General features: G+C 43.6%; 1 protein-coding gene and 1 pseudogene across 1 annotated transcript in view; both read right to left on the bottom strand.

Moving 5' to 3' along the window:
- Positions 1 to 9,900: 9,900 nt before the first annotated feature.
- Positions 9,901 to 13,025, bottom strand: LOC102397075 (annotated as a pseudogene).
- Positions 13,026 to 17,648: 4,623 nt separating this feature from the next.
- LOC102404947 (disintegrin and metalloproteinase domain-containing protein 2) overlaps positions 17,649 to 18,593 on the bottom strand; it is a 101,008-nt gene continuing 100,063 nt past the window's right edge. The window contains exons 20-21 of the mRNA XM_025278209.2: positions 18,359 to 18,422; positions 17,649 to 17,973 (exon numbers count right to left, since the gene is read on the bottom strand). Coding sequence (XP_025133994.2) covers positions 18,389 to 18,422 — 34 coding nt within the window. The 3' untranslated portion in view covers positions 17,649 to 17,973; positions 18,359 to 18,388. The remainder of the gene's footprint in view (positions 17,974 to 18,358; positions 18,423 to 18,593) is intronic.

Here is an 18,593-nt window from a genome sequence, read left to right as displayed (position 1 = left end):
AATTCCGTGGATAGAGGAGCCTGGTGGGCTGCAGTCCACTGGGTCTCAAAGAATGGGACACTACTGAGCGACTAACACTTTCACTTTCACAACGGTACAACTGGCTGGATTCTGGGCTCGATGACCTGGCAGGCAGTGGGTGGGGTGCTCCTCCTTCGCTGGCCCTTTCTGGAAGCCCCGGGGTGGGTGCCTGAATAGACATCTGTAGGGGGTGAGTGGAAAAGGCAATCTCTCTGTCTCTTTTCCCTTTTTAGTCATTATTTTATCCCTCTTTTCCTCTCCCTTGGACCTCATGCCTACACTCCCATCCCCTTCATCGTGGAAACCCCTTGTCTGTGTGTCTGACTCTGAGGAGGGAATTCTGTGATCCCCTTGGTGGTTATACCAGGCCTCGAGTTCCCAGGGTCTCTCATTGTTAGCCTCCAGGCTTATATGGAAACATAGAAAATGCCCAGGGAATCCCCACAAATTCTCCTCAGGGCTGCATTCTCAACAATAGAAGATTGTGGAGACAGTTAAAAAAAAAAAAAAAAAAAAAACCCTGATTTTCTTTTGCAATGCAGCCTGACACCAACGTGCCTCAGGTGACCAGGAGACGTGGCCCTAGCATGGGGGATCCTTTAAACTTGGACACCAGTTTGCAGTTGGACCAATTTAGTAAGAAGTCTCAAAAATGGAGGGAGGTCGAGTATGTGCCCTCTTTATGAGACTTTATCGAGAGCCCTGACTGAAGGGTTCCTGTCGTTGAGTGAGGACCTTCTGTTCCTGTGCTGCCCCCAAGAGACTCGGAGCCAGACCTTCTCAGGGACCCCAGTCTTTCAACCGGCAACGAGCCATTGGCCCCTCAAACCCCCTTTTCAGGCCCCCATTTTTTTCCTTTCATCACTGCCTTCAGCCCCACCCCCCCCCCAGCCTTCCATCTTACCTTGTCAAATCAGAACCCTCCCAAATTGGAGCCTCCAGAGCTTTCCCCAGGGAGGCTCTAATTGAGCTCAAAGACAGCCCCCACCTCCACCCCACAAGGCCTTTTAATTCTTCTGGGAAGTAGAAGACTCCCAGCTGCTGGGAGTTGAGTGACGACTCAAGGGCGTGTCCCCTTCTCAAAGAACCCTGACAAGTTTAAGGATGAACTGACCAGGCTGGGGTTGACATTCTCTTTCACCTGGCAGGACATCATGGTTACTCTGGCCCCCTGTTGTACCCGTGATGAAAAGGAGCAGAGACTGAGAAATGCCAGGAGACCCTCAGATAGCCTGCTTGCCACCAGTCAGTGCCACCAAACTTATCAGGCAGGTGGGGATGAACCCCGAATATGACTCATGCTGGGACTATGAAGACAATGTAGGCAGGCTGGGAGGAGACATTATGCTACTTGTGTGTCGGAAACCATGAAAAGGTGTATAGCGAAGGCTTTAAATTATAAGGTCTGAGAGATTACACAGGAAAAAGATGAAAACCTGGCCGTCTTCCTGAGCCAGGTGACAGGGACTTCAGGAAGGACATTCACCCAGACCCTGAGTCGGCAGAAGGGAGGTTGCTATTGGCCATGCATTTTATCTCCCAGGCCACTCCTGACATCTGGAAAACATTAGAAAAGCTTGAGGCTGGGCCACGAACCCTGTTGTCAACCTTGGTAGAGGAGGACTTCAAGGTCCATAATAAGCAATACTTCACAGAAGAGGCCAGAAAAGATATGAGACAATTTTAAAAAAAGCTTTTGACTGTATTGATTCTCCCATGACCTCAAGGGGACCCTGGAGGACCAAGAAAGCTGACTCAATGTAAGCTGTCTGGGCCCAAAGCAGCATGTCTTTTGTTGAAAGGGAGGGCACTGTAAGGAGGGATGTCCTTCTAGCAAATCTCTCCTATGAGAGATTCCTGCACACCGTCTGATGGGGCCAAAGTGCCTCTCCAGGTCCACATCCCACTTGGTCCATCCTCATGACTCCAGAGGAGCTGTGGGTCACTTGCGATGTGGTGGGAAGCAGAAATTAATTTTTGTTAACACTGGAGCCTCCTGCTCTGTTCTGGCTTGGCTGGCTGGCCCCATCTCCAACCCTAATTGCACTGTGATGGTAGCTGATAGATGGCCAATGGTAAGGCAATATACATCTCCCCTTGCCTGCAGAATCGGGTCTATTATTATTACTCACTCCTTTTTGTATATGGCAGAATGCTCTGACCCTCTTCTCTGGAGAGATTTGCTAAATCAATTAGGAGCTAGTATGAGGACGATGCTGTGAGAGTGCTGCACTTAATATGTCAGCAAATTTGGAAAACTCAGCAGTGGCCACAGGACTGGAAAAGGTCAGTTTTCATTCCAATCCCAAAGAAAGGCAATGCCAAAGAATGCTCAAACAATTGCACAACTCCACTCATCTCACCCGCTAGTAAAGTAATGCTCAAAATTCTCCAAGCCAGGCTTCAGCAATATGTGAACTGTGAACTTCCAGATGTTCGAGCTGGTTTTAGAAAAGGCAGAAAACCCAGAGATCAAATTGCCAACATCTGCTGGATCATCGAAAAAGCAAGAGAGTTCCAGAAAAAAACATGTATTTCTGCTTTATTGACTATGCCAAAGCCTTTGACTGTGTGGATCACAACAAACTGTGGGAAATTCTGAAAGAGATGGGAATACCAGACCACCTGACCTGCCTCTTGGGAAACCTGTATGCAGGTCAGGAAGCAACAGTTAGAACTGGACATGGAACAACAGATTGGTTCCAAATAGGACAAGGAGTGTGTCAAGGCTGTATATTGTCACCCTGCTTATTTAACTTCTATGCATCAATTTCTATGCAGAGTACATAATGAGAAATCCTGGGCTGGAAGAAGCACAAGCTGGAATCAAGATTGCGGGAGAAATATCAATAACCTCAGATATGCAGATGACACCACTCTAACAGCAGAAAGTGAAGAAGAACTGAAGAGCCTCTTGAGGAAAGTGAAAGAGGAGAATGAAAAAGTTGGTTTAAAGCTCAACATTCAGAAAACTAAGATCATGGTGTCTGGTCCCATCACTTCATGGCAAATAGATGGGGAAACAGTGGAAACAGTGTCAGACTTTATTTTTCTGGGCTCCAAAATCACTGCTGATGGTGATTGCAGCCATGAAATTAAAAGACGCTTTCTCCTTGGAAGGAAAGTTAGACAGCATATTAAAAAGCAGAGACGTTACTTTGCCAAGAAAGGTCTGTCTAGTCAAAGCTATCAGAGAAGGCGATGGCACCCCACGCCAGTACTCTTGCTTGGAAAATTCCATGGTTAGAGGGGCCTGGTAGGCTGCAGTCCATGGCATCTCGAAGAGTCGGACACGACTGAGCGACTTCACTTTCACTTTTTACTTTCATGCACTGGAGAAGGAAATGGCAACCCACTCTAGTGTTCTTGCCTGGAGAATCCCAGGGACAGGGGATCCTGGTGAGCTGCCATCTATGGGGTCACACAGAATCGGACACGAATGAAGCAGCAGTCAAGGCTATGGTTTTTCCAGTAGTCATGTATGGATCTGAGAGTTGGACTATAAAGAAAGCTGAGTGCAGAAGAATTGATGCTTTTGAACTGTGGTGTTGGAGAAGACTCTTGAGAGACCCTTGAACTGCAAGGAGATCCAACCAGTCCATCCTAAAGGAGATCAGTCTTGGATGTTCATTGGAGGCACTGATGTTGAAGCTGAAACTCCAATACTTTGGCCACTGATGTGAAGAGCTGACTCATTTGAAAAGATCCTGATGCTGGGAAAGATTGAGGACAGGAGGAGAAGGGGACAACAGAGGATGAGATGGTTGGATGGCATCACCAACACAATGGACATGGGTTTGGCTGGACTCCGGGAGTTGGTGATGGACAGGGAGGCCTGGCATGCTGCAGTTCATGGGGTCACTAAGAGTCGAACACGATGGAGCGACTGAACTGAATTGAACTGATGTGCTTAGGACAAGGTGAAGTCCAGGGAGGTAGAGAATTCAAACAGAGACTGCATCTGTTAGCAGCCCCTGGGGAACCACCTTCTGCTCATCAAGATACTCCCCAGGCATCCCCTCAAATTTAAAAGCAATTAAATCTTGGATTTTGTGATACCTTGGTTCCAGGATGGCAAAATGTGTCATTTCCCTGATCTCCCCTGGCTCCCCCTGCCCTTACACCCCCTCCCACAATAAGAATGATTAAGGCCTGGGGAAAAATACCCCTGGAAGGACATATCTTTAAATCTGAGACTCTGATGAGGACACAATCACTGCTCATCACATTTTTCAAACATGGACTCATTAAGCCCTGCCAATCCTCTTGCAACACCCCAGACCTCCCCATTCATAAACCTAATGAGGAATATCAGTTTGTGCAAGACTTGCAAACACTAAATGTGGTTGTCATTCCTATTCACCCAGTGGTGTCAAACCCACACACCCTCTTGTCCAACTGCCTGCCAGGGGACACTCAGTATTTCTGTTTTGGACCTCAAAGCTGCATTTTTCTCTATTCCCCTACATCCATACTCCTCATACCTTTTTGTCTTTGAATAAGACATTGACGCCCTGGAGGCTACCCAATATACCTGGGCAGTATTTCCGCATGGTTTTTGGGATAGCGTCCACCTTTTTGGAAACATGTTAGCAAGGGAAATGAGGGAATTCATGCATAGATTGATGATTTATTGATATTTAGTGAGACTAAACAGTGTGCTAAAAAGCAAAGATCACTTTGCCAACAAAGGTCCATATACTCAAAGGTATGGTCTTTCCAGTAGTCATGTATGGATGTGAGAGCTAGACCATAAAGAAGACAGAGTGCTGAAGTATTAATGCTTTTGAACTGTGTTGTTGGAGAGTCCCTTGGACTACAAGGAGATCAAACCAGTCAATTTTAAAGGAAATCAATCCTGAGTACTCATTGGAAGGACTGATGCTGAAGCTGAAGTTCCAATACTTTGGCCACCTGCTGTGACAGGGGACTCATTGGAAAGGACCCTGAGAGCAGGAAAAAATTGAAGGCAAAAGGAGAACAGGGTGGCAGAGGATGACATGGTTGGATTGCATCACTGACTCAATGGACGTGAATTTGGGCAAACTCCAGGAGATGGTGAGGAACAGGGAAGCCTGGGGTGCTGCAGTCCATGGGGTCACAAAGAGTTGGACCCAACTTGGCAGTTGAACAACAAATGGTGAGACAAAACAGGATTTAGATCCAAATACCGTTAGGGTTCTAAATTTTGTGGCAGAAAGAAGAAATAATGTCTCCCCAACCATGGCTCAGATCTCACAGTCATGGGGCTCAGTGTTTAGGGTTTGTTTTGACCCCAGGGGCAGGAGTCCTGATTGTTGATCAAAAACAGCAATTAGTGCATTACCTTCTCTGACCACACATTGGCAGCTCCAAGGCTTTCCCAGGATTCTATCCTATCTGGATTCCAAATTATGGCCTTCCAGCAAAACCCCAATAATGAGGCTCTTAAGAGACAAAAGAGAGCCCCTTCAATGAATAGGGACCACCTGTGGGCTTTTGCAGCTTTAAGATAGTTGAGCAGAGCACCAGTGCCGGGGTTTCCGAATTTGGACAAGCCCCCAGTATGTTCATGAGAGGTAAGGGGTAGAACTAGGAGTCCTGACACAAAATCTGGGGCTGAATTGGACACCAGGGACTTAACTTCTCGACACAACTCGACTCTGTGGCCCTGGGATGGCCAGGCTGACTGTGGGCAGGAATAGCCTCAGCCCTGTTGGTTATGACGCTTCCAATCTCACCCTGTGACAACACTGAGTGTTAACCTTCACCATGTACATTCTGTGCTGGAAGTTAAGGGACATTATTAGTTGACTGGGGAAAGGCTAACAAGATGTTGGACCCTCCTAAAGGACACCCCGGCATTACCTTGTTGTTGTTCAGTTGCTAAGTCGTATCTCACTCTGAGACCTCATGAATTGCAGCATGCCAGGCTCCTTTGTCTGACATGACCTTCAGTTCAGTCGCTCAGTCGTGTCCAACTCTTTGCGACCCCATGAATCGCAGCATGCCAGGACTCCCTGTCCATCACCAACTCCCGGATTTCACCCAAACTCATGTGCATCGAGTCGGTGATGCCATCCAGCCATCTCATCCTCTGTCGTCCCCTTCTCCTCCTGCCCTCAATCCCTCCCAGCATCAGAGTCTTTTCCAATGAGTCAACTCTTCGCATGAGGTGGCCAAAGTATTGGAGTTTCAGCTTTAGCATCAGTCCTTCCCATGAACACCCAGGACTGGTCTCCTTTAGGATGGACTGGTTGGATCTCCTTGCAGTCCAAGGGTTTCTCAAGAGTCTTCTCCAACACCACAGTTCAAAAGCATCAATTCTTTGGCTCTCAGCTTTCTTCACAGTCCAACTCTCACATCCATACATGACCACAGGAAAAACCATAGCCTTGACTAGACGGACCTTTGTTGGCCTTAAGGTGTGCCAAACTCTGAACCTGGCAACTCTGTGTTAGGTGGTTGAAAGTGGAGATTTTGTACACCAGTGTGTAGAGACCATAGAAAAAACTTACTCTGGTGAGTCTGATCTTCTAGATGAAACCTTGAGGTCTAGTGATTTACTGAGAGGAGCAGTTTTGTAGTAATGGGAACCTGAAAGGCAGGGTATACCACAGTTAGTCTAGATGAAGTCATGGAAAACAAGGCCCTGCTGGGCATTGGCCCAGAAGGTTGAACTAACTGCATTACTAAGGGCTTTGCAATGAAAACGGATAAGAAATTAAATAGTTTTACTGATTCTAAATATGGGTTTCACATGATACGTGATACACGCTCATGCTGCCATTTGGAAAAAAGGGAAATGTTAACCAATAGATATAAACCCCCACAAAACATACAGATTTGATTCTGGCTCTTTTAGAAGCAGTACAGCTCCTGACCTGGGAGGCAGTAATTTACTGTAGGGGCTACCAGAGGGAGGGATCTTTTGTGAGCCAAGGAAACAGCAAAGCTGGTGGAACTGACAAGCAGCAGCTCCACTGAAAGAACCCGAGCAAGTCACGGCCCTGGGGATTGGCCACCCTTCCGTGAACTCCCTAGCTTCCCCCACAATCCTCCATAGGAACAAGAAAATGCTAAGAAATGTGGCTATCAGAAAGGAAACACAGGCTGGTATAAAAAGGAGGGTAAGGTTCTAATCCCTGAGGCCCCAAAATGGAGACCAAGAGCTTATCTGACGCCACCCACCATGGGAAGGATGCACTATGGAACGTGAGGCCAAAGGCTTTTTCAGAGAAAGGGCTTAAAAGAACAGTAAAACAAGAAACCTTTGCCTGTGATTTCTGTGTATATAGTAACCCACTGACCCATTCAGTCCAATAACTCACAGACCCATCAAATCTCCCTTTGTTACTCGGGCCAGTTCATTGCTGATGGACATACCTGGGGTGGGAGTGGGGGAGAGACTGGCAGTTACATTTCATCCAAATGATCCCAATACCAGAATATAGTCCCCAAATCCCTCCAGGGTAATAATGGGCATTCTTTTATACCCCAAGATCACAGAGGGGCTCAAAGGGGCCCTAGAGATAGACTACAAGTGATATACCTCTTGGCAACCCCTGTCTTCAGGGAAGGTAGAGACAGTGAACCCTCCTTTAAAGAAAATCTTAGCAGAGCTCTGTCAAGAGACTCATGAGCCCGGGACGACCTTGCTTCCTATTGCACACCTCAGCGTCTGTGTAGCCCTATGAGGGGTCTGAGGCTTAGCCCACTTGAAATGACTCATGGGAGGCCTTTTTTTATTTTTATTTTTTAACCACTGACATGCTGCTAGATAAGAAACTGAGCCTGTATAATGGCAGTACACTATTAATCACGGACAAGTTCAGAAGGCAATCCAGGACTACGCCCACAAGACAACTGCCAGCTCCCACTAAATATACAGCAGAGGGTCACTTTCTTCAAAAATAAACCCCAGGGTTTAAGTTCTTCTTAAAACCTGGAAATAGAGGTCCCTGGAAGACCAACTATTACCAAAATGGAGGGGCCCTATAAAGTAATGGTAGCCACCCCCAACTGCTGTCAAACTGGGGTGGATATCTTCTTGAATACATTCACCCAGACTAAAGCTCTTACTTTCGTAAACCCTGTAGGTCACAAAGGAGCAATAGACTTGCGAGTGTATTTGCTTGGAAGAAGAAATAGCCAGACCTCTCTGAATGGGTAAGAAAGAGGTTTGTGTCTCATGTGGATGTTCACTCAAGGGTGATCTCAGCAGGGAACAGTTTTTAATAGCCCAAGTGGAGAGGATGACCCATTCTGTGGATACTAGTCAGCCTTTTTCCTAGCCATGCCCCTTTTCACCCACGGGGCTCATGAGCGAGGTGATAATGGTGGCAGGATGGGTTTAGCGATGTGGACCTCCACTCACCAACCTCAACCTGGCTGCACCACTGCTGAGTGCCTAGCCTTCCAGCCCAGAGGAGCCCAGGGTATGGCACTGTTCTCCAGAATGATCAGCCAGCCACCTGGGGACAGGTTGATTACATTGGGCTGCTTCCATCAAGGGTTGGCAGGGTTGTTTCCTTATTGGAATAGACACTGTGGATTCAGATTTACCTTCCCTATATGTAATGCTTCTGTCAGAACTACCATCCACTGACTGACAGAATGACTCACCCATGATCATAGTATTTCTACTCAGCACTACTTCTGATCAAGGAACTAACTTCACAGCAAAAGTATTGCAACAATGCCCCCTGGGCTCATGGAATTCACTCGTTCCCCAGCATACTGAAGCTGCTGGCCTGATAGAATGGTGGCATGGCCTTTTGAACACTCAATTACAGTGGTAGTATTTTTCAGGTCTGAGGCCAGGCTCTAAATCACTGTCCAACATATGATGTTGTTTCTCCAAGTCAGAATTCATGGGTCCTAGAATTGAGGGTAGAAATAGAAGTGGCATCTTAACTATCACCCCAAATGATCCACTAGCAGAATTTTTGCTTCCTGTTTCCCGACTTTAAGCTGTGTTGGCCTAGAAGTCTTAGTCCCAGAGGGAAGAATGCTTTCACCTGGAAACACAACAGTGATACCTTAATTCGAATTAAAACTGCTACATGGCCACTTTTGTTCTTTGTACCTCTGAATCAACAGGAAAACAAGGGAGGTAAGGTATTGGCTGTAGTTAATGATCTTGAATACAAAAAGCAACTGGACTACCACTCAACAATGGAGGTAAAGAAGAGTCTGTATGAATTAAGGAAACCCTGTGGAACGTCTCCCAGCATTGGCATGCTCTGTAATTATGGTCAATGAAGAACGATGACCCAGAAAGGACTACTAATGGAACGGACCTTTCAGAAATGAAAGTTTGGATCACCAAAGCATCAGAGTAGTACCAGCTACAACCATGTGACCAGACTGAAATTTCATGAGTGTATTCTCCTTATTTTGTTATGAATACATTTGTCTATATGTAAGCATATATATTACGGAGAAGGCAATGGCACCCCACGCCAGTACTCTTGCCTGGAAAATCCCATGGATGGAGAAGACTGGTGGGCTGCAGTCCATGGGGTCGCTAAGAGTCAGACACGACTTCACTTTTACTTTTCACTTTCATGCATTGGAGAAGGAAATGGCAACCCACTCCAGTGTTCTTGCCTGGAGAATCCCAGGGATGGGGGAGCCTGGTGGGCTGCCGTCTGTGGGGTCCTACAGAGTCGGACACGACTGAAGTGACTTAGCAGCAGCAGCAGCAGCCAGCATATATTAAGCAAAAATACGTTTTCTTTCATCTCTTATTCCTTTATCATGTAACATAAAATGTATTGACTTTTATAAGTATTTACATATTTTTAATTTTTTTATTAATGCAAAAGATTTATTCCAAGTTAGTTATTTTATGCAGCAGTTTTCTCCCTCAACATACTTGTGAAACCACATCTTTTAAATCTGTAAATAACATTATCAAAATAATCTTATCTTTGAAATTTTAATCTTTGAAATCTCACAAAATTTTATATTTTAAAATACACCCTGAATATCAAGGCTGCAAGAATAACACATTTCCTATATCCAAATATTTCACAGCTGTACCCAGAAAGAAAAAAAAAAAAAAAAAAGGGAAAAAGCCACATAAGCTTGGCTAAGGGCTAACATTACCTGAGTGGCCAGAAATAAAATATCCAAATTATTAGCATTAATACAATTATAACTTCAATAGTCACTTTGTCATTGACAATGATTGCTTGAGCACAGGGGTGAGTACCCCAAGGGCTGGTAGTAGAAGCTGTTGCTGCAGACCAGTGTCTCCTCTCTGCACTGCCAGCTCCCGCCTGTGCATTGCCCCATATATACTGTGTATGTGTGTGTTTTAAAAATCTTTCCCACTACACAAAGTTCTCTCTATTAAGCAGATAACAGGGAGGAACAACAACAAAAGCTTAACAAGCCAATCGCTAGCTCTCTGTTTAGGATTTGCTTATTTCCCTTGTGCATGAAGTATTCAACAATAACATAAGAAAAGGAAAAGGAAAAGAACAATTTCTTCTGTATAACCCCTAAGCACACAAGCTGAGTTTACTGGGTCAGATTTGACTGTGAGCATTTTATATGCGTACTTCCAGGCATCATCATCAGATGTTTCACAGCTACTTGTCTGCATATCTGAGTCCTCAAACTCTGCTCTGCAAGTGCTTCTCCAAGGGGAGAATAGGCTGGAACTTTGACTCTGCAAGAAGCCATTCTTCCCAAAGTTATTTCTTCTCAGCTGCTCTGTCTTCCTGTGGAACTCTCTGAGCTCATCGTCTGTGAGGGAAAGGCAGTTCTCATAATTTTCAGAATATTCCTGCCATCCCATTGCGTTCGGTAACCTGTGCTCTGCTTCCAAAGAGTGAGAGAGGACCTCCCCTTCCTCTTCTATAGGGAGAGCAAGGCCATTCTGATGACAGCCTTCCTCTCCATTTTCCTTTGGTTCAGGTGTGCTATTGTCCTCCAAACCTTCTGACTTGTCAAGGCTCTGCTCTCTGAGAAGTCTCCATTCCCGTCATCCTCTGAGTCTTCCAGAACTCGCTCTTCCTGTCAGGAGTTCGGCGGGTCAGCTTGGTCAGATGAGAGGAGCTGATCTCAATCGGAGGAGTGGTGCTGGCGGGGCTCTCTTTGGGAGAACTTAAAACTGTACCAACAGCCAGTACTACTGGTTTGCTAACAGAGATTGGACTGCTAAAAGCAGACTCTCGACTAGAGGAAAGGGATCCTGATTTATGTTTCATTCTGTTAGCTTTCCACGTACTGGCCTTGGATGGAGGTGGTACAGGCTTGGGAACCAGGTTCTTATAACACTTGGAACCATGGTTGACGATTTGCTTCCATTTGCATCTTCCATTTGCGAGATCCTGGTTAGGTGAGTACAGCTGAGAAGGCAGCAGCAAGATCTTTTTTGGAAACTTTTTTGATGACTAGCATTTTGGAGGGCTGCTTGGCACGAGGTGGGTTTTCCCACACTCCAGAAAGTGTCCCAATGGGTCTGCATGGCTGATTCTGTTTGCCAGCTTCTGGATTCAAAGAAGGAAAGTCTTCCTCTTTAAACTGCAATTTTTCCACTTTATCTTCTTTCTTCTCTTCCCTAATATCTGTAGGTGGCTTTTCCTGAAAGGTACAGCCTTTCTGGGAGTGGAAGCTGCCATCCCAGTGGCGATGGCTTTCTGTGCCACCCCCACTATGTTGGCTTATGCCATCATGACCTCAAGAAGAGCCATGCCAACCAAATCAGCTCCTTGTGATTCCAGCATATGCTCCCTTAGAGACACCAGAGTCCACAGAATCATGGCAGAACAGGGAGGGCTGGTGCCAAGAATCTCCTGTCATTTGATGAGGTCTATTGTTGAAAAAGCCATCAGAGGAAGTAGGTCTACTATGGCTTACTCCAAATCTACCATTTCCTCTGGGTAGGTGCTCTCTGTGTTTTTCAAAAGTCGCTGTAGGTGACTTAGCTGACTGTGGTGTTGAGAAATTTAGCCAAGCAGGAACAAAGTCATGCTGTGCCATTTAGGCCCAGTGTCTCTTTTCAACAAGGTGAGGCATCCAACCTCATGGCTAGGGTCCCAGAGTGTATAACCTCTGTGGTCCTGCTTCCTGAACCTCTTGAGTTGCCAACTGGATTTCCATGAGGTTCTTTTGTTAAAAGGGTACTTAATTAGGCTGGCCAACAGAATGCCTTATGATGAAGCACAAAGAAGCCAGGCTCTGTGTGGATCAATCTCTCAGTCCCCTCAATTGCTCATCTTAAACTATCTAGTTCCTGACATTTTCCCCAAAGCGGAAGGGGAAAGGGGAAGGGGGAGGGGAACATAAAAGCATTTGTTACCTTTCAAAAATGGGGGGAAGAGCTATATCAATGTTCAGCTCATTCAATTTCCTTGAGTGATGGCACTATGATGTTGCTTAAACCCAATAATACATGGACATTTGCTCAGTGAATGCAAATACTGTTCATAACAAGTCATAGCTTAGAAAGACAGATGGACTTCTGTTTGGTCAAATAATGTCATTGAAGTGATAGATCAAAAATAAAACATTGAAGAGCTATAAAAGATCTTCTGAGTAGTCAACTCTAGTAGCAATACATCCACATTACAAAGCCCTTAATTTATAAATCTCATTATTCTTACACAGCTGCTAAAAATAGTCTCCAGGTATGAGTTTATATTTGTCTTATCCTTCAAAATCTAAGGACATAAGAAACCTTGCTTAAAAACAAAACAAAACAAAAACAGACAGGAACTTGATATGCTTTCCCCTCCCAGAATAGCAGGTTTCAAGGCAAATTTCTTGGTATAAAGCTCCCAAATGTTTCTTCTATTTCTTTGGTCTTCACTATTTATAAATTCACAGCAAAATTAAAACAAGTAGAAGGGCAGGGCTTAAGAACAGTCATGCAGAAAGTTCCAAAGTGAGGTTTTCTTCTTGTCAGTTGTCTATATTTCACTTGTTCTGCCCATTCCTGAAGACTAAATAGGAATTTTATGCTTCAGTAGAGAAGTCATTTTGGATCCATTTTCATCATTCAGTTCAGTTCAGTCACTCAGTCATGTCCAACTCTTTGCGACCCCATGAACCGCAGCACGCCAGGCCTCCCTGTCCAACATCAAATCCCAGAGTCCACCCAAACCCATGTCCATTGAGTCGGTGATGCTATCCAACCATCTCATCCTCTGTCGTCCCCTTGTCCTCCTGCCCTCAATCTTTCCCAGCATCAGGGTCTTTTCCAATGAGCCAGAGCTTTGTATCAGGTGGCCAAAGTATCGGAGTTTCAGCTTTAACATCAGTCCTTCCAATGAACACTCAGGACTGATCTCCTTTAGGATGGACTGGTTTCATCTCCTTGCAGTCCAAGGGACTCTCAAGAGTCTTTTCCAACACCACAGTTCAAAAGCATCAGTTCTTCTGTGCTCAGCTTTCTTTATAGTCCAACTCTCAGATCCATACATGACTACTGGAAAAACCATAGCCTTGACTAGACAGACCTTTGTTGACATCATTACTCAATCATTTAAAAGGTTACAGGAATCTATCACTTAGGCTCCTTCCTTCTTTCATGTGCACATGTCATTAAGACTCCAGTCCCTGTAAATATTTTTAATTTTACATCATAATATTTAAGTTATGAAATATCAGAAGAGTAAATATCACTCAAGGATTTTCTCTCTTCTGGAAAGAAATTAGGACATTTTGGGTTGTATGCAGGGTAGTTATATCACTTTAGGCAGTTATGACCTTTATTTGGAGATTAAGTATGGCTGTAGGAGATGCATATGGGTGCCAAGTTGGCAAGGGGGATGACTTGTCATGGTTAATTTTATGTGTCAACTTGGGGATTTCCAAATGTCTGATAAAACATTATTTCTGAATGTGTATGTGTGTCTTGGGAAGAGGTTAGTATTTGAATCATTAGACTGAGTGAAGCAGTCTACCCTCAGCAATTCTAGTAGGCACCATTCAATTTGTTGAGGGCTTGACCTGACCTGCCTCTTGAGAAACCTGTATGCAGGTCAAGAAGCAACAGTTAGTACTGGACATGGAGCAACCGACTGGCTCCAAATAGGAAAAGGAGTATGTCAAGGCTGTATATTGTCACCCTGCTTATTTAACTTATATGCAGAGTACATCATGAGAAACGCTGGGCTGGAAGAAACACAAGCTGGAATCAAGATTGTCGGGAGAAATATCAATAACTTCAGATATGCAGATGACACCACCCTTATGGCAGAAAGTGAAGAGGAACTCAAAAGCCTCTTGATGAAAGTGAAAGTGAAGAGCGAATATGTTGGCTTAAAGCTCAACATTCAGAAAACAAAGATCATGGCATCTGGTCCCATCACTTCATGGGAAATAGATGGGGGAACAGTGGAAACAGTGTCAGACTATTTTTTTGGGCTTCAAAATCACTGCAGATGGTGACTGCAGCCATGAAATTAAAAGACGCTTACTCCTTGGAAGGGAAGTTATGACCAACCTAGACAGCATATTCAAAAGCAGAGACATTACTTTGCCAACAAAGGTTCGTCTAGTCAAGGCTGTGGTTTTTCCTGTGGTCATGTATGGATGTGAGAGTTGGACTGTGAAGAAGACTGAGCGCCGAAGAATTGATGCTTTTGAACTGTGGTGTTGGAGAAGACTCTTGAGAGTCCCTTGGACTGCAAGGAGATCCAACCAGTCCATTCTGAAGGACATCAGCCCTGGGATTTCTTTGGAAGGAATGATGCTAAAGCTGAAACTCCAGTACTTTGGCCACCTCATGTGAAGAGTTGACTCATTGGAAAAGACTCTGATGCTGGGAGGGATTGAGGGCAGGAGGAGAAGGGGACGACAGAGGATGAGATGGCTGGATGGCATCACTGACTCGATGGATGTGAGTCTGAGTGAACTCCAGGAGTTGGTGAGGGACAGGGAGGCCTGGCGTGCTGCAATTCATGGGGGTAGCAAAGAGTTGGACACAACTGAGCAACTGAACTGAACTGAACTCAGTAGAACAAAAAGATGGAAAAAGGTCAATTTGCTCTCTGCTTGAGCTGAGACATCTACTTTCTCCTATCTTCAGACGCCTGTTGGCACTCTTGGTCCTCAATTTTTGGACTCAGATTGAGACTTACATAATTGGACCCTCATTTCTCAGGTATTGACTTGTATTGAATTACACTATCAGTTCTTTCCCACTTCTTCGACTGGGAATCTTCCGCTGCAGATGGCAGATCTTGGGACTTCCTGGGTTCCTTAACCACGAGAGCCTATTCCTGTAATAAATTTCCTCACCCTCCTTCCTCTCCCACCTATCTGTATAACTCCTATTGCTTCTGTTTCTCTGGAAAACCCTGACTCACATATTTGTATTACTATAGCTTCTTCTTGAAGCTCTCCTCCTGAAGGCAGGAGGAGAAGGGGATGACAAAGGACAAGATGTTGGATGGCATCACCGACTCAAAGGACATGAGTTTGAGCAAGCTCTGGGAGATGATGAAAGACAGGGAAGCCTGGTGTGCTGCAGTCCACAGCATTGCAGAGAGTCAGACATGACTGAGCAACTGAACAATGAACAACAAAGCTTCTTTTTGTGTGTGCATTCTAAGTCACTTAAGTCATGTCCGGTTCTGTGATCCTAAGGACTGTACCCTGCCAGTCTCCTCTGTCCATGGGATTCTCCAGACAAGAACACTGGAGTGGGTTGCCATGCCCTCCTCCAGGGGCTTTTCCCAACCTAGGGATCAAACCCACATCTCCTATGTCTCCTGCATTGGCAAGCAGGTTCTCCACCACTAGCACCACATATGTTCTTCTTTATATTTACTAATGCTTTTTTAAAGCATTAGTGTTAGTCTATCAAACTTTCTTTTGTATAGAGTTTCACAGTATATGTATCTTGTACTTTGAACCTTTATATATCTGAAATTGTCTTTTATAAGCAGCACATAGTTGAAAAATTTTTTCCAGATCCTAAGCTTATTGTCTTTTGATTGGTTGTGGACCTGAGACTATAACATCACTACATACCATTGCAACTTAAAATAAAACAGTGGTCAAATACAAAAAACCTCGAATAGCCAAAGCGATCTTGAGAAAGAAGAATGGAACTGGAGGAATCAACCTACCAGACTTCAGGCTCTACTACAAAGCCACAGTTATCAAGACAGTATGGTACTGGCACAAAGACAGAAATATAGATCAATGGAACAAAATAGAAAGCCCAGAGATAAATCCACGCACATATGGACACCTTATCTTTGACAAAGGAGGCAAGAATTTACAATGGATTAAAGACAATCTCTTTAACAAGTGGTGCTGGGAAATCTGGTCAACCACTTGTAAAAGAATGAAACTAGAACACTTTCTAACACCATACACAAAAATAAACTCAAAATGGATTAAAGATCTCAATGTAAGACCAGAAACTATAAAACTCCTAGAGGAGAACATAGGCAAAACACTCTCTGACATACATCACAGCAGGATCCTCTATGACCCACCTCCCAGAATATTGGAAATAAAAGCAAAAATAAACAAATGGAACCTAATTAACCTTAAAAGCTTCTGCACATCAAAGGAAACTATTAGCAAGGTGAAAAGACAGCCTTCAGAATGGGAGAAGATAATAGCAAATGAAGCAACTGACAAACAACTAATCTCAAAAATATACAAGCAACTCCTACAGCTCAACTCCAGAAAAATAAATGACCCAATCAAAAATGGGCCAAAGAACTAAATAGACATTTCTCCAAAGAAGACATACAGATGGCTAACAAACACATGAAAAGATGCTCAACATCACTCATTATCAGAGAAATGCAAATCAAAACCACTATGAGGTACCATTTCACGCCAGTCAGAATGGCTGCAATCCAAAAGTCTACAAGTAATAAATGCTGGAGAGGGTGTGGAGAAAAGGGAACCCTCTTACACTGTTGGTGGGAATGCAAACTAGTACAGCCACTATGGAGAACAGCGTGGAGATTCCTTAAAAAACTGGAAATAGACCTGCCTTATGATCCAGCAATCCCACTGCTGGGCATACACACTGAGGAAACAAGAAGGGAAAGAGACACGTGTACCCCAATGTTCATAGCAGCACTGTTTATAATAGCCAGGACATGGAAGCAACCTAGATGTCCATCAGCAGATGAATGGATAAGAAAGCTGTGGTACATATACACAATGGAGTATTATTCAGCCATTAAAAAGAATACATTTGAAGCAGTTCTAATGAGGTGGATGAAACTGGAGCCTATTATACAGAGTGAAGTAAGCCAGAAAGAAAAACATCAATACAGTATACTAACGCATATATATGGAATTTAGAAAGAAGGTAACAATAACCCTGTGTACGAGACAGCAAAAGAGACACTGATGTATAGAACAGTCTTATGGACTCTGTGAGAGAGGGAGAGGGTGGGAAGATTTGGGAGAATGGCATTGAAACATGTAAAATATCATGTATGAAATGAGTTGCCAGTCCAGGTTCGATGCACGATACTGGATGCTTGGGGCTGGTGCACTGGGACGACCCAGAGGGATGGAATGGGGAGGGAGGGGGGTTCGGGATGGGGAACACATGTATACCTGTGGCAGATTCATTTTGATATTTGGCAAAACTAATACAGTTATGTAAAGTTTAAAAATAAAATTAAAAATAAAACAGTGGTCTTTAATCATGGTATTGCATGTCTTATATTGTAAATTTTCCTTGTCTCATGCTTACTCATTAACAGAGTTAATGCTTACTAACAAAATTAATATGAGGTAACTAAAACAAAAGTAAAAAAATAATAATAATAAAAAATAAGAAATATGTAACATGCAAACTCATAAACATGCATTCCTTACAAATAAGTTATTTATGGTATTATATAATTTATATATGAAAACTTTCTTTTCTTGACAGGTGAAAGCCATAATGTGCAAGTTTTGAATCCCAGATAATCAGTGCATATTTGTTTTCTTTTCCATTTTTTCTGTTCATCAAAGATAATTACTCTGGAAGAATAAATGAAGGAGAAAACATCACTTGTATGATCAATCAAGTTAAAAATGATGATTAATTCAGCAAATGGTATGAGGTACTTATTTTGAAGTAGAGTTCTATCATGTAATTCATTTGTAACCAGCATTTGAATACACAAATGCTAAAGAATTAAGCATTATTAGAAAAAAAATAGCACTGCAAGAAATGTTTTAAATGACAAATTTACCATGTCTATGATATAGCTTACAATATTGAAAAATATCCTTCAATTTGATTTTTATTATATGTAGCTTATTATCTCCATTTAATATACACTTATACTATTTCTATCTATGTAATACTTTAAATTTTCTGTTTCTGTTTCTCCCTCTCATTCTAAAATTAGTTGCTACTTACTGTGATGTCATGGACTCTTTGTTTTCCAGGCTAGTCTTTGGGCTCACTCTCACTTTCCAGTTGCCTATATATTTAAAAATAAAAATGATCATTTAAAACTGTATTTTCTTCAAAGATAGTTCTACAACACTCTCTAGTATCTAGCAGTATCGAAACAGTTTTGAATCCCTATCTGAGATTTGAGAGCAGCCACTACTTTAGAATATCTCACCACTGAGAGTCTTTCTCAATGATA

This window comes from Bubalus bubalis, chromosome 1 (assembly GCF_019923935.1).
Source record: "Bubalus bubalis isolate 160015118507 breed Murrah chromosome 1, NDDB_SH_1, whole genome shotgun sequence".
NCBI lineage: Eukaryota > Metazoa > Chordata > Mammalia > Artiodactyla > Bovidae > Bubalus > Bubalus bubalis.
This window is presented reverse-complemented; position numbering and strand designations above follow the sequence as displayed.